We start from the raw sequence: 27886 nt of genomic DNA, 5'->3' as shown, positions 1-27886 counted from the left end.
ATTTCCGGCGGAACAGAGCCCCACCCTCCCCCATCACCCTGTGTGACTCCCCCGTCACTATTGTGGATTCCTTCCGTTTCCTGGGCTCCATCATCACCCAGGACCTCAAGTGGGAGCTGAACATCAGCTCCATCACCAAGAAGGCTCAGCGGAGGTTGTTCTTCCTGAGGCAGCTGAAGAAATTCAACCTGCCAAAGACGATGATGGTCCACTTCTACACGGCCATCATCGAGTCCATCCTCTGCTCCTCCATCACCGTCTGGTACGCTGCAGCCACAGCCAAGGACAAGGGCAGGCTTCAGCGGGTCATCCGCTCTGCAGAGAGGGTGATCGGCTGCAATCTGCCGTCCCTGCAGGACTTGTTCGCTTCCAGGTCTCTGAAGCGAGCTAAAAAGATCGCGGCCAACCCCTCCCACCCCGGACAAAAACTGTTTGTGCCCCTTCCATCTGGGAGGAGGCTGAGGTCCATCAGGACTAAGACCTCCCGCCACACCAACAGTTTCTTCCCGTCGGCAGTCAGGCTCATCAACAGAGCCCGGTCCCCCACTGACTGACTATAACACTCCACCGGTCACTCCCCCTCACACTGCACATCCCACTTTAACTGCAATTCATCACTTTGTCACTTGTCACTTTGTCGGTTGTCTGTTACTTGTTCGTTAGTGCACTTTATGCTTAATATTTTTCTTTTTAACTTTTTAATATTTAAAATTTTTTAACTTTATTCCCTTGTTTTATACTAACCCATAGCCTTAGCCTTATTCTACTAACCCATTGCATTAGCATTTCATTCCACTTTATTTTATTACTTGTGCACTGTTGTCTTGTCTGTCTACTGTCGCGCACTAACCGCCAAGACAAATTCCTTGTATGTTTGACATATTTTGGCTAATAAATGTTTCCTGATTCCTGATTCCTTACTTGATATAAAAGACGTGCCAGTCAAGTCTCTTACCCTCCTCTTTCATCTTCTCCCTCTCTTCCTCCTCCTCTGCACTCAATAAGTCATTGGAAGAACTCAATTTATCAATTTACCAATAAATATGTGCAACTCAATCTAACAACATCGATGCAATCCTGATTTTCCAGGTATGAATCATTGGGTCAACTTAAAAAAATATGTTACTGTTTTCCACTAGAATTTTTAAGTTAAGCCAATTAATTCAAAGCAATGTTTTGAGTATGGTGAAGTAGCTTTTGGGCCACAATAAAACACATTTCTAAGTAATATGAACTTAATACTTGTCAACATGAATGCAACCGGACAGCAGCTAAGGGACGCTTTCCTGGTCCTCAAAAAGAACAGAAATTCAGACAGTATTATTCAAATGAATTAGAGCCATTTATTCAAATTAAAGTAACTGGAATAAACAGTAGCACAATTCTTGAAATTGCAAAAACACACATTTGTAGGCAACATTCTCCTGAGACACAAAATAACATGCACTCAGATATTTATGAGAAGAAAGTGTAATAAAATTAAAACGGAGTGCATGAAATCACCATCCTTTTACATGAACAAATGAAAATGATTTAAAACAAAAGATGACAGATGACTGTATATTAGAGGGACACATTTCAACATCAAATGAAGTTCTATCAATCAACTTTGGCAGTACTTGCATCATCTCTTATCTCATCAATATCGGACTACTCACCCTCCTGATTAACTCCAGCAAAAATTTCCAGAGAGAGACACTGCATATCAAGTTCAAAATAACACCAACACCCTCAGAGAACAGAGGCCATTCTTTTCAATTCTGATAACACTGATTTGGTTTTCACTCAGTACTGTAGGTGTAACAGGTGTTTGACTCCACTTGCCATCGCTAAGAGTCATGACAGGGTGTCACGTGGGTGCCCTCTAGTGGGTCCCTGCGGACGTGGGTGCGACACCCTGTAGCTAAAAAGTTAGTCTGCTGCAGGGTGTGTAAGTGTTATGATGCCACGAGGTTCCTTCTGAGGACTTAACTTCTGGGTGTTCGCCAGGTCAAGTCAAGTCAAGTCAAGTCATTTTATTTTGTATAGCCCATTATCGCAAATTACAAATTTGCCTCAGAGGGCTTTACAGTCTGTACACATACAACATCCTCTGCCCCGAAACCCACCATCGGCACAGGAAAAACTCCCCAAAAAATGAAAAAACCCTTACAAGAGGGAAAAAAGGGAAGAAACCTTAGGGAGAACGTCAGAGGAGAGATCCCACTCCCGGGATGGACAGACTACAATGGATGCCATGTGTACAGAATGAACAATGTATAATACATGCAATTCCTATGACAGAAATGATAGTAATGAAGTAGTTGTGAGTAGTAAGCCAGGCGCACAGCAGGACCACTGCAGGGGCAACCACCATCAGATAGAACCACCATCACATAGAACCACCATCCACAGAAGCCTGTGGGGAGGGAGAGCACAGAGATTTTAGGAGAGGGTAATGTCAGTTTATGAGTAAAGTAATATGATTAATATCTAAAATAATGATGATGATGATGGCAGCAGCAGGCGTCAGCATGGCCACGGTAGGTGTCAGGACCAGGGTCCCGAAGGAACCACGATCTACGGAGACCTGATAGGGAAGAAAGCACAAAAAAAAACTCCCGGAAAGAAGCTGAATTAGTCATGTGCATTAATAAAACGTGAATTATGGTAGAACAAGAGCGTGCAAGAGGAGCTTGGTGTGTCCTAAGAATTCCCCCGGCATTCTAAGCCTATAGCAGCTTAACTAAGGGCTGGACCGGACTAACCTGAGCCAGCCCTAACTATAGGCAGAATCAAAGAGGAACGTTTTAAGTTTTACTTTAAAAGAGCTGACCGAATCTGCCCCCCGGACTGAAAGTGGAACCTGGTTCCACAAAAGAGGAGCTTGATAACTGAAGGCTCTGGCCCCCAGCCTACTTTTTAAAACCCTAGGAACAACAAGTAACCCAGCATCTATGGAGCGCAGTTGCCTTGTAGGGCAATACAGTGTTACAAGCTCTTGAAGATACAACGGTGCCTCACCAGCAAGTGCCTTGTAGGTGAGGAGAAGTACCTTAAAATCTATTCTTGATTTAACAGGGAGCCAGTGCAGAGAAGTTAATACAGGAGTGATATGATCCCTTTTCTTAGTTCTTGTTAATACACGTGCTGCAGCATTCTGAATCAACTGGAGAGGCTTAAGAGATTTACAAGAGCAGCCTGATAACAAAGAATTACAGTAGTCAAGTCTGGAAGTGACAAACGCATGAACTAATTTTTCTGCATCACTTTGAGACAGGAAGTTCCTGATTTTTGATATGTTACGTAGATGAAAATAGGCAGTCCTTGAAGTCTTCTTTATATGCGAGTTGAAGGTCATATCCTGGTCGAAGAGAACTCCCAGATTCCTGACGGTGCTGCTGGGTACCAGAGCAATTCCATCCATAAAAACTGTATCACGTGACAGCTGGCTTCGAAGGCGCTCTGGGCCTATCAGGATAACTTCCGTTTTTTCTGAGTTTAGCATCAGGAAGTTGCCGGTCATCCAAGTTTTGATGTCTCCAAGACATTCTTGAAGTCTAACTAACTGGTCCGTCTCTTCTGGCTTGATCGACAGATACAGTTGAGTATCGTCTGCATAACAATGGAAGTTTATGCGGTGTTTCCTGATAAGATCGCCCAAAGGAAGCATATAGAGGGTAAATAAGATCGGTCCAAGTACAGAACCTTGTGGGACTCCGTGACCAACATTGGTGGTCTTTGAGGATTCACCGTTTACAAGCACAAACTGGGATCGGTCCGATAGGTAGGATTTAAACCAGCTGAGTGCAGTTCCTTTGATACCAATTAAATAATCTAGTCTCTGCAACAGGATACAATGGTCTATGGTATCAAATGCGCCACTGAGGTCCAGCAAGACAAGATTAGAGATGAGTCCTTGGTCCGATGCAAGTAAAAGATCATTCGTAATTTTCACCAGTGCTGTTTCTGTACTGTGATGCACTCGAAATCCTGACTGGAAATCCTCGAACAAAGCATTGTTTTGTAGAAAGTCACATAATTGATTTGCGACGGATTTCTCAAGGATCTTAGAGAGGAAGGGAAGATTAGAGATAGGTCTGTAGTTAGCCAGCACCTCTGGAGCAAGAGTAGGTTTCTTAAGAAGAGGTTTAATTACAGCTACCTTGAAGGACTGTGGTACATGTCCTGTCAACAAAGACAGATTCATAATATCTAATAAGGATGTGCTAACTAAAGGAAAAACTTCCTTAAGCAGTTTGGTCGGAATCGGATCCAAGAGACAGGTAGAAAATTTAGACTTTAAAAATAAAGAAGTCAGTTGATCAAGGTTGATGGAAGAGAAGGCATCCAAACAGGCATCAGGGCCCACTGCTGCATCCAAGGTTCCTACATCGGAGGACAGGTCGGCACTGGTTGAAGGCAGGAGACCATCAATTTTCTCTTTGATAGTCAGAATCTTATCATTGAAGAAGTTCTTAACGTCACACAATAAACGGCCGATACGAGCCGAATGTGGTCCGTGTCCTGGTGGTAATTTTAACAACACAACGCAAGAAAGAGTACAACCGCTACAATGGTGCCGTGACCCGTTCTTCACTGCCGCGGGATTTCTGCCGTTACGTCGCGGGAGTGCAGCTTCGACACGCTGCCGAGTGTATTTCAGTCCCGCTTTGGTTCCGTGAGTCGCCGCCCATTAAGTTTTTTTTTCTCTCTGTGTTGGGCTTATGGGTGTTTATGGGCTGAAGGTGACGATACAACAGGTTTAACAATTAATGAGGGATTCCTTTTGTTTAAGTGCTGTTTGTTAGGTTCGTTTTCTTTTCATTTTTTTTTTCTTGGACATGGTTAGCAGATTTTCACATTTTAAAGTGGTGTTTTTGTGTGTTTTGAATAGTGTACTAGTGTAAAAGAACAACAAAAAAAAAAAAGAAAAACACTTTGTTACGCGATGGATCAGTCAGGATTATTTGGTGTTGGGAGACTTTTGGTTTGACTCGACATTACCAACTGTAGGGGGGCTTAGAGAGAGTGAGCCTTTGACTTCAACTCCTCACAATGCTATGGGGATTCAGGGTGCAAATAATGACATGTATGGGGGTGCTGATGTCAGTCCAGGTGAGCACTTTATGCCACCTGCAGTTCAAGATGGGGGGCACGTCTCAGTGGATGTGCTCAGTGACTTAGTTAAGAAGATAGGGACCAGTATTGGAGAAAATATTGTCTCCTGTCTCAAGTCAATTTTAGCTAATGAGGCAAGCGTGGCTCATTCCTCCGTGGCTGATCTGTCCAAAGTTAACCTGACAGTGAGCCACCAGAGTTATGAGCCACATCCTTTCAGGGGGGACGGCACAGACCGACTTTCAATTTCTGAGTGGGAAGGTTCTGTTAAAGTGTATCTGGCTAGAAGGGCGTTGAGTTATGTGAACAAGCAGGGGAAGTATTGAACAAGCTGCAAGGAAGGGCGAGTGATGTGAGAGTTGGGCTACGTTGCAGGCCCTCGTTAAACTTGCAGTTGGGCCCTGAACCAGTTTTTGACATACTCAAACAGCATTTTAGCGATAGTGTGACCTCCTTTATGCCCCTAGCTGACTTCTATGACACCAAGCCATTCTCGGCTGAGACGGCAGTTGATTACTGGATTCGGCTTAACAAGGCCATTGACATTGCTGTGGAGGGACTGCAAAGACAAAACAAAACTCTTGATAACCCCTCTCGTGAGGTGACTGTCATGTTTATCACTCACTGTCCTGACCCTGATCTGTCTCTAGTCTTCGGCTGCAAGCCACTTGAGGAATGGACAGCTGCTGATGTTCAAGTCCGGCTGGATGAACATCACCGTAAGAAGCGTCTTCAGCAGCGTCAGCCCACACACCCTGTTAGGGGTTTGCATTCTGCCCAGGCAACAGGTGCTCTACACAGCCACATTCAAGCTGCGGTGAGCCCTCCTGCTCCACAACCAGCTGCGTCTGCTAGGCTGCTTCCAAGTGGTGGTCAGTCCCTTGAGCATGTTATCACTCTGTTGGAGCGCTTGTTGCAGCAGGACTCTTCTCAGCGTTCCAGGCCGCTCCAGGTTTAGGGGCCCGAGTGCAGTTTGTGGTAGCGATGACACTGTGTCCCACTGTCGGAATGAACGCTTGTGCTTTCGCTGCCATGCTGCTGGACACCAGGCGATGGCTTGCCCTGCCAACCCTGGTCCTGACTCACCTGCTGTCCAACCGGACACTTCGCCGAGGCAGGGAAACTAGCTGGCCTACACAAGGAGGGGACTAGTGGAGGGCCCGTTGACACATCCCCGATTGACGATGTTGACTTTGAATCTGTTTATTCTCAGTTTTGTGCCTCGACGGACTCTGATTCCTCGGTGGTATTTCAGAACGCACAGAGACTGGCTGCGACTGATAACCTTTTCTACACCAGTGCGTTGATTCAGGACGCTCTGGAGCTGCGTGCCATGCTGGACAGTGGCTCGATAGCCTGTTCTCTAAGTTCTCGTGTGCTTCCTTTGCTGGAAAAGGCTAACCTTGTTTCTCCGGATTCTATTGCTCCCACATCGGTTGTTCTGATTGGATGTGGGGGTCTGAGGACGTCCCCAACCGGAGTGTGTGAGCTTCAGATGAAAGTGTTTGACTGTCACATCTCTGTTCCCACACTCATTGTGGATGGCCAAAGCAACGACTTGATTCTTGGCAGCAACGTGATAAAGCATCTCATTCGTGTGCTGAATGTTTCTGGAGATTTCTGGACCAAAGTTTTGCTCCCGGATCAAGCTTCTAGTGAAGAGGGGGCCCTGTTGCAGATGTTGGCTACTGTGGAGAAATGGAGAGGTGGTGAGGTTCCTGACAAGGTGGGCACTGTCAAACTTAAACATGCTGTGACCCTGGATCCTTTAAAAGAACATTTAGTTTGGGGCCGTCTTCCTAGCCATACTCGCCTCTCAGCTGGCAGCACAGTCATAGTGGAGCAGAGTAACTCATGCACGGTGCCAAGAACAGTTATGGTGGGACGGATTGTGACGCCGATGTGGGGGGATGGATGAGTCCCTGTGAGAGTGATTAATCCTTCCAATAAGCCAGTGACATTGAAACGCAACTGCAAGATTGCTGATGTTTCCCCATGTATGGCACTTGAGGAGTTTGACACTGACTATCTGTATGTGGAAAGCAAGACGGATTACGTGAAAAGCAATGTGACTAAGACTTTTTCCCAGACAAGTACCGGCAGTGAAAAGAGCTTAACGGTTGGTTCAGAACACTTTTCACACAGGTCTGGGAGCTCTGTGCTCGACAACTTGGGACTGCAGGACATTAATGTTGACTCGAGTGACTTGTCCCCATTCTGGAAAACAAAACTTGTTGATCTGCTGGCCAAGTATGAATCCATCTTTTCACGTCATAGTTTGGACTGTGGGAGAGCCAAAGACTTTGTTCACCGGATTCGGCTGAGTGATAGCAGACCCTTCAGACTACCGTATCGTCGCCTGTCGCCTTCACACTATGATAAGCTGAGGATGGCCTTGAACGAGATGGAGGAGCGGGAGATCATAAGGAAGTCTATGAGTGAGTATGCATCACCTCTTGTTCTTGTTTGGAAGAAGAACGGAGATCTGCGGCTTTGCACAGATTTCAGATGGCTAAATGCACGCACTGTGAAGGATGCACATCCTCTGCCGCACCAGGCCGATGTTTTGGCTGCCCTTGGGGGGAATGCTTTCTTCTCGACCATGGACTTGACTTCTGCATACTACAATGTGGAGGTCCATGAGGAGGATAAGAAGTTCACTGCGTTCACATCTCCTTTTGGATTGTATGAATACAACAGGCTTCCGCAGGGGCTGTGCAACAGCCCTGCCACCTTCATGAGGATGATGATGGCCATTTTTGGTGACCAAAACTTTTTAAGCCTCTTGTGCTATCTGGATGACATCCTTGTCTTTGCTCCCAATGAACAGTTAGCTTTGCAGAGACTAGAAATGGTGTTTGAGAAGCTAGAAGCGCATAACCTAAAGCTAGCGCCAAAGAAGTGCCATTTCATGCGGCCGTCGGTAAAGTTTCTGGGACACATTGTGAGTAAAGAAGGCATCTCCACGGATCCAGAGAAGGTTAAGGCTATTGTGGATCTGTGTGAGGAGGATTTGATGGTTGAGGGGACCGACATTCCCTCACCATCCAAGATAAGATCCTTCCTTGGAATGGTTAGGTTTTACCAACAATTCTTTGAAGGATACTCAAGTATCAGCAAGCCTCTATTTGCCTTGACATCTGGCGTGACAAAGCCGAAATATAGCAAAGGTAGGAAGAGACCTGTGGCTAAGATGCTAACGTTGGCTGGTTGGAGCCCGGAATGCAGCGAAGCCTTCTCTAAGTTGAAGCAGGCGTTATTGGAAAATGCTACATTGGCTCATCCCGACTTCAGTAAGCCATTCCTGCTGTCCGTTGATGCCTCATCCAATGGCCTCGGTGCTGTGTTCTCACAACTGGCGGAGGGCGATGACGTGGCACGACCAGTGGCTTTTGCGAGCAAGTCTCTCAATTACGCCCAATCACGTTATCCTGCGCACAGGCTAGAGTTTCTAGCTCTGAAATGGGCTGTTTGTGACAAATTCAGTCATTGGTTGAAAGGCCAGCCGTTCACTGCGTGGACTGACAACAACCCACTGACCTACATTCTCACTAAACCAAAGCTTGATGCCTGTGAGCAGAGGGGGGTGGCGAAACTTGCTCCGTATGACTTTCGAATAAAGTACATTCCTGGCCCTAAAAATGTGGTTGCTGACGCCCTCAGTCGCGAGCCTTTTGTTCAGCCGAGTATGCTGCATCGACTGACTAGAGTCCCATATGGCGCACTACTGGAAGAAGCCAGTGTTGTGGATTCTGACCATGTACAGGATGTGTTTCGTCAGTCATGTGATCCAGAAGCTATGTTGCAGGCGGACCCGGAGGGCCTGGCCCCAGAGACCTCTGTCTCACGCCAAGCGGTGTGTGCGGTGCTTGAGCGTTCTTTGGACCATGACTGTTTACCATCACAAGCCTTCCTATTGCCACAACTTGTTCGATCCATTCAACCACATGAGTTGTCTGATGTCCACCCTCTACCCAGGGTCAAGCTATTGGATTTACAGCGCGCGGACCCCAATTTGAGTCGGGTGCTTCACTTTGTAGAACGTCGACGGCGTCCATCGAGGCGGAGCGTGCAGGTGAGCCGGTTGAGGCCCTGCGGCTCCTTAGACATTGGGAAAAACTCACCTTGAACATGGGTGTCCTGTATCGTGTCTCCAAGGACGTTGTTACCAAGAGGAAAACTTTCCAGTATGTGGTGCCCTCTGCGCTAAAGGAGAAGGTTCTTAAAGGCGTACATGATGAGGCAGGTCACCAAGGCCAGAGGCGGACACTCTATCTGACTAGGCAAAGATTCTACTGGCAGGGGATGGCGACTGACGTGGTGCAGTATGTGCGGTGCTGTAGTCGCTGTGTGGTTAGCAAGTCTCCCGAGCCTGAGGCGAGAGCACCACTTGAAAGCGTTTCGACCTCTAGACCCCTGGAGTTGGTTTGTGTGGACTTTTGGTCGGCTGAGGACTCCTCCAACAGGTCCCTAGATGTTCTTGTCGTTACTGACCATTTTACTAAGCTGGCCCAGGCTTACCTCTGCCCCAACCAATCTGCTAAGGCTGTAGCGCAACAACTCTGGAACAACTTTTTCTGTGTGTATGGCTTTCCTGAGCGTGTACACTCGGACCAAGGAGCCAATTTTGAAAGTAGTCTGATTGAGGAGATGCTCCTGGTTGTAATCTCTCACTATCTCTTACAACGCGACAGTACATGAGACCACAGGCTTTGCCCCATTCCAACTGATGTTTGGCAGGAATCCCAGGCTGCCTGTTGACTTGTTGTTTGGCTCTGTTCTGTTGGATGATCAGGTGGTGGATTATGATGCCTATGTGCAGTGTCTCCGCCGTGATTTGGCAGACGCTATGAGGGTTGCCCAGTGCTCCACCACCAAGCAGCAGCGGAGACAGGAAAACCTTTATAACAAGAAGCTTAAGGGTTCCCCGGTGGATGTTGGTGACAGAGTTCTGCTAGCCAACAAAGGTGAACGAGGAAAAAGAAAACTGGCTGATCGCTGGGATGGCCACCTTTACACCGTTGTGGGGAAACAGGAGAACACTCACACCTTCAGGATTAGGAATTGTGCCACAAACCAGGAGAAAGTGGTCCACAGGAATCTCATCATGCCTGTAAACTTCCTGCCCCTCCCGACCGGGTCTGAGGATGATTCTGGTGGCAGTGATCTGAACACTGGTGCTTTAGAGGATTCCATGCTGGGAGATGAGATGTGCTCTGTTTCGCTGCCTAGCTGTGCACCTGAAGACAGGACGGTGTCCTGGGTCTCTGGACTCCCAGCCACCACCGTGAATCCACTGACTGCTTCGTCAGATGCTCCTGGTAATGATGACCCTGATGAGACTGTGATTAACCTACCTGTTGAACAGGAAGGTCCGACTCTCAAGCAGTTGCCTCTGAGCCCCTAATTGACGCACAGCCTGCTGACAGCGGTTCTCTTGTCAGGTCGGATGAGCGTTGTCCTCGAATTAGCGCAGCTTGCAGTGAGGGGTCATTGGGGGTGAGGACTAGGTGTGGGAGGGCTGTTAGACCCGTTTTGAGGCTTATCCAGCAAATGCACCAGAAAGCTTTGTCATGGTTATAATGTTTGTTTTTTTTGACTACTTGTGAATGTGACATTTTCTATGTCTCTTTTTGACTGTTGGGATGAGTTTTATGTATTTTCTCTGTACGGTAGAGCCCTGTATAGGACCACCAGTAGTGTGTGTCTCTGGGTGGGATGTATTGTATTGTACTGTACTGTATGTATTCTTTGATATCTTGTATATTAACATGTATACGGGCATGTTTTCCTATGGGTGTTGAAAGGACTTGCTACCCTTTCTCATTCTAATTCTTAAGGGATAGCCATTGGCTGGACTACGAGGTATCAATGATTGAAATGGTACTGTACATTTACGTTTGCGAGAAATCTTCGTTTATTTTTATTATACTGAATATTCAATTTTTTTTTTTTTCTGTTTTCATGTTGTGAATGACTTACCTGGTATATTCGTGGTTTGGTTGAATTTTGTTTCTTTGGGGGGGTTTGGATGAGCAAGTGGAGATCAGCAGGGGGGGATGTAACAGGTATTTGACTCTACTTGCCATCGCTAAGAGTCATGACAGGGTGTCACGTGGGTGCCCTCTAGTGGGTCCCTGCGGACGTGGGTGCGACACCCTGTAGCTAAAAAGTTAGTCTGCTGCAGGGTGTGTAACTGTTATGATGCCACGAGGTTCCTTCTGAGGACTTAACTTCTGGGTGTTCGCCAGGTATGTCATGTTGTAGCTAAAAAGTTAGTCTGCTGCAGGGTGTGTAACTGTTATGATGCCACGAGGTTCCTTCTGAGGACTTAACTTCTGGGTGTTCGCCAGGTGTCTTAACGTCACACAATAAACGGCCGATACGAGCCGAATGTGGTCCGTGTCCTGGTGGTGATTTTAACAACACAACGCAAGAAAGAGTACAACCGCTACATAGGTATTAATATTATCTCAGAAAAAAATAACAAGTGTGAGTGTGTGAGTGCGTGTGATGTGAGCCTCCCTCACACATGGTCGATCAAGTCTACTCTAGAAAATACTGTACTTTGTTACTTTAGAGCTGGCTTTTTGTCCATCGAGCTGAAGACATAGCTTCTGAAATACCTCAAAGGTAAATTTCAAGTGCTTGGGATAGCTGAGGTTAAGGGCATAGATCACTCCCATCAGCAAAGCACAGGATCTGGTCTACGTCGAGGTTCTCCACATCCTTGTAAAGGAAATTAGAAGGTGTTAGGATGTATAAAATGCATAACTCAAGCTCTTCAGGGTGATGTGCATTAGGGAATGCAGGGTGACCATGTACTTCAACGCATAGCAGAGGCTGGTGTATTAAAACAGCCATATCTCCAAGTGGGAAGGCTTCAGAGACATGCAGTTCAAACTAAATTAAAAATTAAAAGCGTACTCAATTACTTACGTTATAATGTTTGAAAAGGTCCTCCTCCTTATCTCCAAGTGTCACGGTGTGGTTTCATTTGTTGTCTTATTTTGTAGTTTTCTGCTTCTTGTCTCCCTGGGAAACTTCACTACCTGCCCGGTCCTGTCATCCCCTGTAATTGTCTGATCGTTTCCACCTGTGTCCAATCACCTGCACCTCCTAGTGTATCTAAGCCGTGTGTCTCTTGTCACTGTCTATTGTCCTGGATGTTCCTCGTTTCTGCCTGCCTTTTGCCCCCTCTTCCTGTCTTCCTTTTTGCCCCGTTCCTGTGTGTGTTTTTGCCCGCTGTCCTTTTCTTATTGCCCTTTTGACTATTAAAGTCTCCTTTCGTTACTCCACGTCTGCGTTTGAGTCCTGCCTTCCTACCCGACCCTGACAGAATGACGCAACCACGAAAGGACTCCGCAGACAAAATTTGTATTTGGCCCCAGGAGCTATCAGCTCGCCTGCCTCGAGCTCCGGGACCTCCTAAATCCCAGTAGGAGCACTGGCAAGAGGAAGCACCGACCTCCCGTTCCCGCTGGGCCGCCGCAGCAATCTCCCGTTCCCGCTCCTCGACTAGCTCCTCCGACCCCGGTATCGGCCCCGAGACTCAGCCCCGACCCCGCCATTACCGGCCCCGAGACTCAGCCCCGACCCCGCCATTACTGGCCCAGAGACTCTCAGCCCCGACCCTGACTCAGCCAGTACCGGCCCCGAGACTCCAGGCCCCGACCCCAGACGCCGACGCCTCCAGTCCCCGCTCCCCGACTCGGGCAACCCTCCCTCCCATCCCATGGACCTCTCCCACCCCCCTGTTGGTGATCTGGGGGCCGTCTGGGATCTGGCCCTTGAGCTGCCGGCGATATGGATGCTTACCTGGCTGTAACGTGCCATTTTGTGGGTGAGAAAACCACACTCAGTTCAGTGCTGTTAGGACATTTTTTGGGGCATTTCCCCCAATCACACACTGCTGAAAATATAGCTTGTGTGAAAGCCCTGATGGAGGAGTGGGGAATTGCCAATAAGGTGACATGTGTGGTCACTGATGATGCTCCCAATATGGTTGCCTGTGTGAGAGAGCTGAAGCTTCGGCACCATATTTGCGTTGCACACACGCTGAATCTGATAGTGAAGAAGGCACTTGACCAGCAGCCTGTGCTCTCAGGTGGGCTTCTTTAGAAGCAGCACCACTGCTAAGGTATGCGCTTTCCCTTTATTCCAATTTCATTTAACTCTAAGAGTTTGTCTGTGTTCCTACTGCAGTGATTTAATGGCCTACTCATCTGTATCTTTAAAGGATAAGCTTACACTTCATCTGGGGATGCCAAACATGAAGCTAATGCAAGAAGTGGAGAGTCAGCCAGTAGGAGCAGCGTTAGCTGGGTTACAACATGACATCCCCTTCCTAACAGCCAAAGAGTTCAACATTGTTGGAGGGTGCCTTTCTTTGCTGTCTCCCTTCTATGATCCACTGTAGAGCTGTCGGCAGAGGAAAACGTGCCTGCCTCCAAAGTTGTCCCCCTCGTGAAGATGCTGGAGGACACCCTTCAGGAGGAAATGACAAAGCCGGCACCTGCAGCAGCGTTGGAAATGGGAGACCTACGGTGGCCCTGAAGTACAAAACACAACAGAATTAACTTCTTACGGAAAGGGTAGGGCCTTATATCAGAGGACGGACCCCTCTGATTGGACAGACGGACTGTCTGTCTTTGTTAACAACTATTTTAGACCTTTTTTAACTGTATGTGGCATTAAAATACAACCCTACACATGTGTAACATTATTATAAAACCTGAGACTAATGCTGCTGTTATTTACATCAGACCGCTCAGAGTGAGTGCACAGTAAAATATCACAATCATATACGACGAAGGATCTTTGTTAGACTGAGAACGTTATCAGTTGTTGACTACAAGCTGCTGTTATCAGTCGTGCTTGTTGTGTTTCATGGTACTGAAATACAGCAAAGAGAAGAGATTAAACCCCATTAAAGGGAGACAAGACATGATCCTTGCTGTAATCTGATTATCTAATCAGAGCATTTCTCAGTGAAGTTTCTCACGTCTGAATTACGTGATTTTCTCCGTTTTGTGTAGTGAATTACTGTCCGATGGTTTTATTGTTTTCACTGTTTGAATTACTTGTGTTTCTTAGCTTTGTCTGCAAATTAAATGTTGTTCACAGCAAAAGAAGGAACCTAAACTTCACTGAGCAGAAGTCTCACTGCTTTGTCTTCAGTCATCATTTAATAGGAGATTGTTCCTTTGTTACAAGGAATAAAATGTAGCAAAGCTGTGAAAGACACATCGCTTTAGTGTTTTGAAAAGCTCTTAGACTGAGATACACATCAAATAAAACCTATAACATGCTAGTTTGAGTTGCCACTGAGCCACACGCCTCCCTCGCCGTAAAACACACACACAACTTATAATTTTATCACATGGAGGTGAAAAAAGGCAAATATGTTTTTCTATTTTAGGCTAGCAATTGTTTTATAAACCTAAATTTTACATATAACATTTATTCTCTAGAACAGACAGAAGCAGAGAATTACAACAAATCTTCCCAGAATGCAACCTGATTTATTCGCACACTCTCTGTCTCTGGCAGTTCATGAGGCCTTTATGGCTGCACCTCCTTCAGGAGTCGGGACCAGTCCCAGAGCGCCTCTGCTGGACACGAACAGCTCTTCCCTCTGTGCCGCTTCTGGGAATCACCTGATGAGGCCGCTGGGTTTCGTTTTGGTGTCTATTGTGTGACACACAGTTCTGCCACGATGTGCATATTATGACAAACACAACTTATATCTCTGCCTGAAGCTTCTTGCCCTCCTCGCTGTGCCACATTCCTGGAGTCGGTATCTGCCGTAACCCGTTTCTCCCCCAACTATGCGCCATTCGCACCAACTAGGAGCGCCCGCCTCTCTTGTAGGGGGCACACTTTTCTTTTAACACATATAAAAAGAACAAAAATAAGTTGTTTTAATACATGGACCTAAACTTAAATGCGTCTCCTACAATACATGTATGCATTTTGGGGGTTGGACATGCTGACAATAGGAGATCAAAGCACCCACCTCATGATTACAGGACGATCTCTACCAACTGAGCCACAGCTCTACTGGCTGTGTTCTTCTAAGTCGCTTTTGAACGACTTCAAAATAAGTAGAAGACAACTATCACTGCCGATAATGTAGTTTTTATGTCTTTGAAATGGACACGTTTACAATTTCATAATCAGGCCACAAATCCCTGATTGAACACGTCATTTGGTGCTTGTAACGTGGGTCTGTGAGGAATCCAGGAGAGTTTCAATATTCAGTCTTTATTTACTGTTTTAATACAACACACATCCGGCTCCAGCCTCTTCGCCTTGCTCAGTCCTCCTCGCGGTCGCCGGATCTCCCCTACTGAAGGCAGAACACACGCTGATATATTCCACCTGAGGCCAATTATGCCTCCTCCCCTCTCCGTCCCCTCTGCAGCTGAGCCAACTCACGCCCGCCACCACAGTGTTGTAATGATCTTGTTCAAGATTTCTGATGTTGATGCTCAAAGACACACATTAAAAAATGTATGTATGCTCGAACTGCACACTAAGTTTGAATTTGAAATCCTGCAACTCTGTATTGATTAGTTATCTCAACCAGACGGATACACAGACCTTGGAAGCCTTGACACATGTCTTGTGTGTACAAGTCATGACTTGGGAGACTAAGATGCAGACCTTCCACCTTCAAGCATAACGTGTGTGTGTTATCTCAAGTATATAAATCAGAGGGCTGAGACGCAGACCTCCGAGCAGCAACTCAACACACGACTTGTTTCAACCCTTGAACGTGCTATCTTTAATCAACTCTCCTCTTATCTCCACTGTAACAACCTCCTTGACCCCCACCAGTCAGGTTTCAAGGCAGGCCACTCCACTGAGACTGCTCTCCTTGCTGTCTCTGAGCAACTCCACACTGCTAGAGCCGCCTCTCTCTCCTCTGTCCTCATCCTTCTGGACCTCTCTGCTGCATTTGACACGGTCAACCACCAGATCCTTATTTCCTCCCTTCAGGAACTTGGTGTCACAGGCTCTGCTCTCTCCCTTCTCTCGTCCTACCTCGATGGCCGCACCTACCGGGTAACCTGGCGAGGATCTGTGTCGGAACCGTGTCCTCTTACTACTGGAGTTCCTCAGGGTTCCGTGCTGGGTCCCCTCCTGTTTTCGCTTTACACCAACTCTCTTGGCGCTGTCATTCGCTCGCATGGCTTCTCTTACCACAGCTATGCCGATGACACCCTACTAATTCTCTCCTTCCCTCACTCGGACACCCAGGTGGCGGCTCGGATCTCTGCCTGTCTAACTGACATCTCTCAGTGGATGTCCGCCCACCATCTGAAAATCAACCCCGACAAGACTGAACTACTTCTCTTTCCCGGAAAAGATTTGCTTACCCAGGACCTGACAGTCAACTTTGGGAACTCCGTACTAACGCCCACTTCGACTGCTAAGAACCTCAGCGTCACACTCGACACCCAACTCTCCCTGACTCCCAACATCACCGCGACAACGCGATCCTGTAGATACACGCTCTACAACATCAGGAGAATACGTCCCCTTCTCACTCAGAAGGCAGCGCAGGTACTGATTCAGGCTCTTGTCATCTCCCGCCTGGACTACTGCAACTCCCTCCTGGCAGGTCTCCCTGCCACCGCCATTCGACCTCTGCAGCTCATTCAGAATGCAGCAGCTCGACTGGTCTTCAACCTTCCGAAATTCTCCCACACTACTCCACTCCTCCGCTCTCTTCACTGGCTACCGGTGGCCGCCCGCATCCAGTTCAAAACACTGGTGCTCACGTACCATGCTGTGAATGGATCGGGTCCAGCTTACATCCAGGACATGGTCAAACCCTACATCCCAACCAGCACTCTCCGCTCTGCATCTGCAAAACTACTCGTCCCTCACTCACTGAGAGCAAAACACTCGACTAGGTCTCGACTCTTCGCTGTCCTTGCGCCGAAATGGTGGAACGAGCTCTCTGAACACATCAGGACCGCAGAGAGCCTTCACATCTTCCGCCGCAAACTAAAGACACACCTCTTCAGACTCTACCTCGACTAACAAATTGTAGCACTTAAATTGTACTTGTAACGTCACTCATCTATAGCAAATTGTAAATTGGCTTATTTGAGGAAATTGCACTTTCTTGTTTCTTGTTCTCCTGAGTTTGTACCCTATGGTTGAATGCACTTATTGTACGTCGCTTTGGATAAAAGCGTCAGCTAAATGACATGTAATGTAATGTAACTCTGCTCCTACTTGCTAATGTTCTTTAATAAATGTCCTGTTCAATGATTTCACACACGTGTTGATTAGGACGGTCTTAATCAATGCGTCTCATGTTTTATTGTTTAATAGAAAGTAAAACCCTCTTCAGATATCTGTGAAGAATCACTGCTTTGCCCCTAAAATGTTCACTCTTCTTGCTCTTTTGTTGGACGTCTGCAGGTCAAAGACTCGTCCATTTATCCTCAGAGACAACAGAGAACACTGAATATTCAGATCATTGTAGATACTACGACCACAACATGTGCTGATAAGACGCAGGATTTACAAATGTTATTTTGTTACGATAAAATGATCTCAGGCGATGTGAGTCTTCCATTTGCAGCAACTCCCAGCATGCTTTAAACCAGTGAAGTGAAGAACACGACGTTTAGAGTCCAAAGGGAAACAACATGCATGTGATTGTGGCTGCAGTCACAGAGGGGAAGCACATGGAATCACAACAACACACAAACATCTGGAGCATTTATTGAACAGCAGGACAAAGGTACAAAAAGGGGAAATGGAGCAACTTCATCTACAAAACAAGAAGTGATTCAGAGCATCACTGTTCAACTCCCACGAAACCAAGAAGGAAAACATCCCTTGATCCAAAACAGCAGCAAGAAATAGTCAATAACATTTAAATCAGTGTGCTCGGATGATTCAAACCCAAATTTAAATAATATGATACTTTAAGAGTGATCAAAAGATGTTATGAACCAATAAACATACTGATTTATTCAGAAAACCCTCAAATTATTATTTTCTTCAACCTGTTAAATTCAATCTACTGCAAAGAAAAATACAAGCAAACTATTTACACAATCAGAAAATATATGTTGTTTTAATGTCAATATTTGGTGTGTGTGTGTGTGTGTGTGTATTTACACGTTTGTTACCAACAATGATTCAACCCAAACAGCAGAAGTATCAAAGAGTAAATATGGTGGATTTGTTTGAGATGAACACACTAGTCTGTGAGCACTTTGATGCTTTCATTGATTTGAACGTCTCCTAAAATAATCATCCTCGTTCTACTTCATTTGAACCTTTTTATTAAAACCAAACTATCCAAATAATTAAAAGTGACTATTGATGTTTCCTCACAGTTTCCAGATGTTCACCAACCCTGATTCAGACGTTTAAATGAAAGATGAATGAGCCATAAATTGACAGTTTATGGAGAAGAATGTGGAGCATCGCTTGTTGATCCAGAGCAATATTCACCCATAAACCTAAAGAGAGAAACAAATACATAAAAGAGAAAACTAAATCATTTACCACAAACTACTTTGACTCCATTTTGATAAACATGTGTTAGTGAGTTCCTAGAAGTTAATGTAAGAGCTTTGAATATCAGACTTTATCTGAGGAGCTGATGTGAAGCTTTCTGTGTCTTTCTCTTAATAATCTCACGTCTCACGGAACCAAACTGCACCTTTGTTGTAGAAAAAGTCAAAGACTTCTTTACATGAGAAGCTCCTTGTGCTCATACTGAGGGCAGCTTTGTGGAACAGCAGCTGTGAATAGTTCATGTCCACGTGGAGCTACTCACTGTGTGCAGGACGCCGACTTCAAGATTTAGGATTCAGTTCCTCAGAGACCTCAGAGCCGTCAGTAGAAGAAGAAGAAGAAGAAGAATAGCGTTGGGCTGAAATAGAAAGAAATAAAAAATAAAAAGAGAATTTTAGCTTCCTCCCAGCAGATAGAATCTCAGTTTTTTAACCTATTTCTTCCTCTAAGAGCTTAAATGACTTTCAACAACAGCTTGAAGAATGTGTAGAAACAATTAACTACGTTTAAGTGTCTCAAGTGAAAAAACAATCACAGAATTGTCTAAAAGTAAAATGGCACTAAACAATAAATGCAGAATTAAAGCAAATATGATTTTATAAGTGTGACTGGTGAAAGTTGCTTCAGTGTCTCATTCTGGATAAAAGCATCAACTCAAAGCCTAAAATCAAATGCTCCTCAACACTGTGTCTCTGATCGTCTCTCTCACCGTTCCTCTTTCTGTGAACCTTGAATCGAACCACAGCAGCGATGATGACGACAAGAACAACCACTGCAGCGATGATGATGATGATGATGATGATGAAGGTGGAGGCAGCAGGCTTCTCTGTGGAGCACAAAACAATCAAAGAGTCTCAAGCTGAACAGATGAAGCAGGTCAGAAGAGAAGAAGATCCACTTATCCAGCAGACCTGAACACACACACCATGTGACGTCATTTCTTTATGCCGTCTGCACATGATGACTGAGACACATATTCAACCTCCTTCCTGAACTTTGCTCTGTCTGATTCACTGATGGATACATGTATTAATACACGTGTTTAATCATTCTGTCTACTCATCTTTAAGTGACCAGTAGTTGTGTGAATGCAGATTCTACAAAGTCTGAACTGTGGTGACACGTTACAATAGTTCAGCACGGACTCAAATAAAGCTCTTACCTGGAATGAGTTTACAAAAGGATGAATAAACTTATTTACAGAGAAATGAACCAAATATTGACACATTTACATATTAATCTAGACCAGTAAACAGTGTTCATAACTCTCGCTGTGTTTAATTCTGATCCGAGTCTTAAAATGACTACAAATAAAAACTAGACTAGAAATGTAAGAAAACAAAACTTCCCAAATCTAAAACACACAAAGTGAACAAAGTGGATGTTTGCTTCCCTCCTTCACCGCTCCGGGTCTCAGACCTACCCCTGTTGGTCCTGGTCTTGTCCAGTTTGGTGACGATGTCCTCGTCCACACCAGACAGCTGGAACACACAGTCGTACCTCCTCCAGTCTTCAGCAGGGACGGAGGACAGTTTCAGGTCAACCCTCATCTGGAAGGTCCCGTCGTGGTTGGGGAGGATCTCTCCGAGGTCCACGTCCTCATGGAGCTCCTCTCCATCTTTCCTCCAGAAGAGGGCGGCTCTGTCGGGGTAGAAACCTGTAGCGTGGCAGCTGACTGGAGAGGAGGGAGTCTTCTGGAGGAGAGACACCGAGGGACGCTCTGGAGACAGAAGAGAGGGACAGGTTACATCTTTATTATTATCAATGATATTTAGTGTATTAATATCATTCATCTTTGATGTATTTAAAATGCCTCTTCAACACTCAACTATGTGTATTTAAGTTCACTAAAAGAATGAAATGTCTTTAAAGTTTCATTGATTAAAGAAGGGAGACAAACAGATGAAGAGGGGTGAGACGGATTGGAAGGGGAGGAGGACAGTGTGTGAGAGAGAGTAAAGAGACAGTGAGACGGACAGAAACACAGCAGAGACAAAGAGGATGGAGGGACAGAGTGGGGACAGGTGTGAGGGGGGGAGTGAGGGAGGGAGTGCAGTGAAGGAGAGAAGGAGGTGAGGGGGGAGAAATGTGGGAGATCCTACCGGTTCTCATCAGAGAGCTCCTCCCGTAGCTCAAGTACTTCTTCAGCCACTCAGGACACACATGAGTCAGGAAGAACTTCCTGTGTGCTATCTCAGCTCTGTCCTGATCCCACTTCTGTTTGATACGGACAGCCTGCTGTTTTGCAGCGATACATTGCTCTGTCTGCAGGTCAAATGATATGAAGTCTTCTCCATTATAACTGTACTGAGCATAACCCTTGACCTCATTGGTCTCATCATCCCATTCACAGCCGGCCATCTTCTGGTTAATGTGGACACCTGAGAGAGAGAGAGAGAGAGAGAGATTTGATTTTGAAAAACCTTTATTTTCTGAAACGCACAAACGTGTCACATACACAACAACGCTGAAAAATCGTCGATTTGGACGCTGGCTCCACTCCTTAGTCATTCCCCACCAGCATCTCCTCTTGCGTCAGCCAGCCAGGATCCTCCTCCACCGGATGGACGCCACTCTCAGTCCACAGAAGCACCTTCGCTTCCCCTGTTTATCTTCAGGATGATCTTCCTCATCCGGAAGACTTCCTGCTGGGTGCATCTCCCACTACCCTTCTTGCTCACGCCGTCCCGAGCAGTGAGAGAACTTCTCTAAGTCAGAGAAATACTCCTCCATGTCCACCCCCTTCATGTTCTTTGTTACCTTCAGGAAGAGCTTCACTCTCCCCACCCCGTACCTGCTGGTCACCGTCCCACCAGAAGAGGCGCCGTCAGTGGAATCCCAGTCAGCAGAGGACCCGGGTTCACCCGCTTCCCTCTTGTTCTCCTTCTGCTTTCTGACCCTTTCTTGGCTCGAGAGGCTCCTCCGCTGCTCCTCGTCTTCCTTCTCTTCAGGGGGGCTTTACGTTCCTCCTCCTCCCCCTCCATGTCCTCGGCGCTGCTTTCAGACAGCATTTCCTCAGCACGTGTCTCCTGACTTTTTTCCAGCTCGTCCTGCCCTTCTTCACCCCCCAGAACCACCTGTTGAACCCCACTCACACCTTCCCTTCTCTCTTGGCTGAGCTGTCTGACACCACCTGTCTCTTCATTCACCCCCACACTCACCTGGCCCACCTGTTGGGCCTCAATCAGCCCCTCAGTCACTCTGTCGCCCCCCTGGCAGGCCGGCTGGACTCCACCACACCCTCCATCTTCTCCCCTCTCACACACCTCACTCTCCCGCTGGACTTCACTTGTCCCCTCCCCACACATTCACCCTACCTGTTGTCCTCCACTTGTCCCTTCCTGGCCCCCATCACTCGCCTCCCCACCCTGCTGGACCCCACCAGTCCCCTGCTGTCCGTTCTCAGCCGCCTGCTTGATCCCACCTGTCTCTTCCTGTCCCTCCTTTCCCTCCTGTTGTACCCCACCTGTCTTCTCCTGTCTTCCCTGACCGTCCCGATCCTCCACACCTCGTTCCTCTGCACCCTCAGCAGAGTCCTTTCCCGGACATGTTCTGGCGAGATGTCCTTTCCTGCCACACCTGAAACATCTCATATTGTCAGAAGTGGCAAACACCACATACACAAAGTCCTCCACTTCGACCCCAAACATCAGGTTGAGCTCCTTGGTCCTGTCGTTGAGGACCATGAGGAGTTGCCTTTTGTGTGAAACCACGTGTCTCAGTAGCGGGGACTTGCACCCCGAAGAGACCTTCTTTACGGGAGACACCACCTTCCCGTGCTTTGACAGCTCCTTGACCAGAGCCTCGTCCGTGATGAACGGGGGGACGTTCGACACCGTCACTCTCACCGCCGGCGTGGAGAGAGGCAGAACGGGCACGAGCACCGTGCACCGCGATCCCGCTGACCACCACCGCGTCCGCTTTTTCCACGCTGTCGAGGAAGATGACCACCGCGTTGTTCATGCGCGCTGCGGACTTCGCGCTGCGGTGGCCCACCAGCTTCCCCACGGCCAGGCTGCAGTCCTCCACCGAGTACGAGGGGCTCAGCGCGAGAGAGAAACATATTTTCTTGATAAAAGACTTCAGTCATCATCTGATTATCAACATTCATGTTGATTCATTTTCTGTTCATCGACTAATTGATTCACTGTTTCAACACTAAATATCCTGAATGTTTGTTCTAAACTCACTGCAGTCCACTTTAGTTCATTAACTCATCTGTATCATACTCCAGATTTTGGGCTCAAACTAATTATTCTTGTCTTTGCAGATGATGTAATAACTATTTCTAATGAATCCATGAATTGTTCACACTGTAAAATGTCAGAGAGGCTGATGAAACCTTGGAAGTGCTTCTTCAGTGTGAACAACACTGAGCAGTATTTCATTCATCACCATTTCAAACAGACAAGAGGAAGAAGTCGTCTCAGTGAGGAACCTCAACTAGAACATGTTGGACGTCATCTGATAAAACCTGGAATGAAATACTGAAGCATCGACTCCCTGAGCTCAAGTAAAGCTCATCTAATCTAAGCTGGAGTTCTAATCAGGATGAGAGGAAATCTTCTTCATCCTGAACAACACAGAAAAGTATTCATTGTGTTTATATACTTATATTTAGGAACTGGAAGCAGAAGACGTTTCAGTCAAGAAAAGATCTCAGACTGTTTAATCTGTGTGTGTGTGTGTGTGTGTGTGTGTGTGTGTGTGTGTGTGTGTGTGTGTGTGTGTGTGTGTGATATAACATAAAGGATGCAAATATAAACAAAATGTGTGAAACATAAACAAACCTCCAGTTTGGTTGAAGCTTTGTTTTGCTGTTTCAATGTAGCCTTTGAAGTCCTGCTGGCATCCCATATAGAGCTCAGTGTTCCTCTTCCAGAACTGAGGATCATCCTCTGTGACTCTGATCATCCAGTCCTGTCTGGGTTCTAGTCTCCTGGTGTCACTGTCATAGTGAACAAACTCAACTTCATCCAGCAGCCAAACAGCCACAAACTCTGGAAAGTTTGGGACTCCAGAGGATCCAGTGTAGAAATACTTCAGCGAGTGAGTCACTGAAACCAAAAAGGAATCATTATCAGTTCTGATGTCACACTTTAATTAATCAATAATTATGTTGTTTTCCTGCAAACTGAATAAAAAAGAAACACAGAACATCAAAGACACCCTGATAACATCTGCTGTGTTTAACAACTCAATAAATACAGAAATAAATGTTTACTTTGATATTTATGATGATTCAGCTTTTAAAAACAGACGTTTATTCTTGTGAGGTTTTAAACAATAACTTTGAACTCAGAGTTTCTTGAAGTGAAGGGAGACACAAACAAGTTAATAAAGGTAATTTATTTGATCTTTTAATTGCTGTTTACATTTTTTATATTCAAATAAAAATGAAATCATTTTCGTTTTTTTTGTAATCTAATTAATCTGACTAACTAATCTGACCAGTTTCTTGTGTATCTCTATATTTAAGTTTAACTATAAAATATCTTTGTGAAAAACTAAAGTATGAACAGATTGACACAGCATTATATTTAAATCTATATCAGCTGGATGAAAAGAATCCAAGAAGATTAGAATACTATTTAAAATTATCAGCACAGTAAAAATGTTTCACAATTCTCCACATGTCCTCTGTGTCTGAATTCATATTCATGAGTTTTTATTTCAGCACTGGTCACTAAAATGTTTTGCAAATCTTTTTGAAAAAATATATATTTCCTGTTAATATATCAAATACTGCAGAGAGATGCTGGACGTTTGAGGCAGATTCTAATTAATATAGTCTGAATATTAAATGTTTCAGGTGATAGCATTATTAATATAAACACATCAACTCACTGGATTCTGTCACGGTGTGGTTCACTTCATGTTATATTTTGTAGTTTTCTGCCACTCGTGTCCCCGGGTAACCTCACTTCCTGCCTTGTCATGTCATCCCCTGTGATCGTCTAATAGCTTCCACCTGTGTCCAATCACCTGCACCTCCCTTGTGTATTTAAACCATGTGTGTCTCTTGTCACCTGTCGCGTCATTGTCTTTCGTCACGCATGTTCTTGTCCCTTGTTATGGATAGCCGTAGTTTCATGCCTGTGTGTTTTTGCCCCTTAGCCTTTTGGATTTTGGATCTTGTAACGATTAAAGTATTTTGTTTTGGAGAAGTCTGCATTTGAGTCCTGCCTTCTACCCGCACCCCTGACAGGATTCAGATTGATAAGTTGTTGTTTTTAGTAAACGAGATACAAACTAAGAGTTTAAAATCAATTATTATTGATTATCAATTCATTATTATTAATAATGATTTATTAATGAGCTCAGACTGAGTTTGACATTTCTTCACTTGTCTTTCTTCTCACTCATCAGACAACATGTAAACACCAATATATCTGCAATAAGATAATATCTACAAGTAATATTGATGACTGATTCATCAGCATCAGTGTGACGTCATCAGTGATCTGCCGCGCTACGTCATGCTGCCATGTCCGCTTCAATAGCGATCCGTCCGTTTAATGTCCCGAAGACAGAGACAGCAGAGTGAGACAAACACGCTTCTGTCCTTCACACAAACTCACCAGAGGAAACACGCGCGCACTTTGACAACATGTGTTACTTTTTACAACTTTGTCTGTCGTCATCGAGAGAGTCCTGAGCTAAACATCAGAGACATCAGAGACACTTCAGCTGATGTCTGCAGCCTATGAAGACACGAAGCGTCTCTTCTTCTACAATCAAACACCTCATTAAACAAAGCGTCAACTCACGTGCTGCAGCGCCGTGAAGGCTCATCATCAGGAGAGACAGAACCGAGATCTCCGCCCCGACAAGTCGCATTTTAACGTCCGCTTGTTTCACCGGGAAGGAGAGAAGTAGTGATGAGATGTGCCGACGCTTCGACGCGCGTCGAGTAACTCAGGGGGCGTTTCCTCGACGCGCGTGTCGAGGCTCGCTTCATTTAGGGGAGGAGTTTCTTATCTTATTCAAAGGTGAGGTGTTTATTGTGCAAATAAAGACCGGTAACAGAAACTGTATTTATTCTCTTTTAACCAGCCACCAGAAAACAAGAGCTGGATGAAGCCTCGTCTCCATGATAGTGAAGGACACACAGCCCTTCAGTATTGTGGATGATGTTGGATTCAGGGCAATTTCTTATAAGGTGACATGTGTGGTCACTGATGATGCTCCCAATATGGTTGCCTGTGTGAGAGAGCTGAAGCTTCAGCCCCATGTTTGCGTTGCACACACACTGAATCTGATAGTGAAGAAGGCACTTGACCTGTTATTTACACCAGACCGCTCAGAGTGAGTGCACAGTATTTTACACAGTATTTTACTGTGCACTCCTTCCTATATGATTGTGATATTTTATCACAATCAAATACAATGAAGGATCTTTGTTTAACTGAGGACGTTATCAGTTGTTCTGACTGAAAGTCAAACCCAGTCAGACTACAAGCTGCTAAAATCAGTCGTGCTTGTTGTGTTTCATGGTACTGAAATACTGCAAAGAGAAGTGATTAAACCCCATTAAGACATGACATGATCCTTGCTGTAATCTGATTATCTGGGGGGTTTATAACATGCTAGTTTGAGTTGCCACTGAGCCACACGCTTCCCTCTGAGAACATCTGCATGCTGCATCTTGTGTGCTCACTTGTTTGGACGTGTCAGACACACAAACACGTCTCGCTGTGTAAAACACACACACAGTTTATAATTTCATCACATGGAAATGAAAAAAATAAAATGTATGTTTTTCTATTTTGGGCTATTAATTGTTTTATAAACTTAAATCCTCCAGATAACATTTATTCTCTGGAACAGACAGAAGCAGGAAATCACAATAAATCTTCCCAGAATGCAACCTGATTTATTCTCCCACTTTCTGTCTCTGGCAGTTCATGAGGCCTTTATGGCTGCACCTCCTTCAGGAGTCGGGACCAGTCCCAGAGCGCCTCTGCTGGACACGAACAGCTCTTCCCTCTGTGCCGCTTCTGGGAATCACCAGGGGCCTCATTTATAAACGTTGCGTACGCACAAAAGAAGACGTACGCCGCTCTCTACGCAATAATTGGTATTTTTAAAAAGCAAACTTGACGGAAAAATGTGCGGTCCTTCACGCAAGCTTGGACCCATGCGTACGCACAAACGGGTGAAATGAGAACCGTCAGCAAATGCAAGAAACACGCAATCAAATGGACGGTAATAAAATGCCATCATGCCATCACAATGCGTAATGACGCTGATGGCTGATCTTGCGCTCTCAGACGTGCCACATGGAAGGATTCGCGCTGTAGTGCAACGCACCATCGGCCTGTTTAAGGGCAGATGGCGCTGCCTCGACTGCGCTGGAGGGAGGTTATTGTTTACTCCTGATAAGGTGTGCAAAATCGTGCTGGCATGTGCTGTGCTACATAATGTGGCACAGCTTCCAAACGCGCCTCGACCCACCTGACGACGATGTTGGTCCAAACCCTGTCCCCGATCCCCAATCATTGCCGCCAGTTTCTCATCAAGAGGGGACAGCAAGATTAAGCCGGAAAAGCTGCGCTGCATTTAGAAGTGATTGTGATTTATTAAGGGAAAACTGTGTAGGACGTGCGTGAGCCCGGTTTTATAAGTCTGAATATTTCTGTGCGTACGCACGTCCTATGTTTCATCCGTACGCCACTTCTGGCGCAAATCCTCCGCACGGTTTTATAAATGAGGCCCCTGATGAGGCCGTTGGGTGTTTTCGTTTTGGTGTCTAATGTGTGACACATAGTTCTGCCATGTTGTGCATATTTTGGCAAACACAACTTAGATCTCTGCCTGAAGCTTCTTGCCCTCCTCGCTTTGCCACATTCCTCTGGAGTCAATGCGACAATTCACACCCTGAAAAAGTTCATTGCTTCCTTCTTCCAACTCCAAACTCCTGGCTAAGTGGCAAGGGCCATTTGAGGTCACACAGCAGGTGGGGGATGTCGACTATGAGGTGGTGCTGTTTGACCCGGGCGGAGCCACGCAAATATACCACCTAAACCTCCTGAAAGCCTGGAGGGAGGCAGAGTCTGTTGCTCTGGTGCCTGCGGTACCAGAAAGACAGGAGCTGGGGCCGGAGGTGCCAAAAGCGGTTAATCCCACCCTGCTCCCGTACAAGGCCCATCTCTCTGAGGACCAGAGAACACACATTGCCCAGATGTGTTCTCCCCCCTGCCGGACCGACCGAATAGTTCACCGAATTGGC

At 46.0% G+C, this 27886-nt stretch overlaps 1 protein-coding gene across 4 annotated transcripts in view; it reads right to left on the bottom strand.

Moving 5' to 3' along the window:
* The window catches only part of LOC120826883 (uncharacterized), a 315723-nt gene extending 290140 nt beyond the window's left edge, over positions 1-25583 (bottom strand). For all 4 annotated transcript variants that reach the window (XR_013450818.1, XM_078080733.1, XM_078080735.1 and 1 more), the window contains exons 1-4: positions 25425-25583; positions 23445-23711; positions 20757-21035; positions 20078-20374 (exon numbers count right to left, since the gene is read on the bottom strand). Coding sequence is in view for 3 of the 4 variants with exons in the window: in XM_078080733.1 (XP_077936859.1) it covers positions 20078-20374; positions 20757-21035; positions 23445-23711; positions 25425-25494 (913 nt within the window). In the remaining variant the exon portion in view is untranslated. The remainder of the gene's footprint in view (positions 1-20077; positions 20375-20756; positions 21036-23444; positions 23712-25424) is intronic.
* Between the last annotated feature and the right edge of the window lie 2303 nt (positions 25584-27886).

This window comes from Gasterosteus aculeatus, chromosome 10 (genome assembly GCF_964276395.1).
Source record: "Gasterosteus aculeatus chromosome 10, fGasAcu3.hap1.1, whole genome shotgun sequence".
NCBI lineage: Eukaryota > Metazoa > Chordata > Actinopteri > Perciformes > Gasterosteidae > Gasterosteus > Gasterosteus aculeatus.
This window is presented reverse-complemented; position numbering and strand designations above follow the sequence as displayed.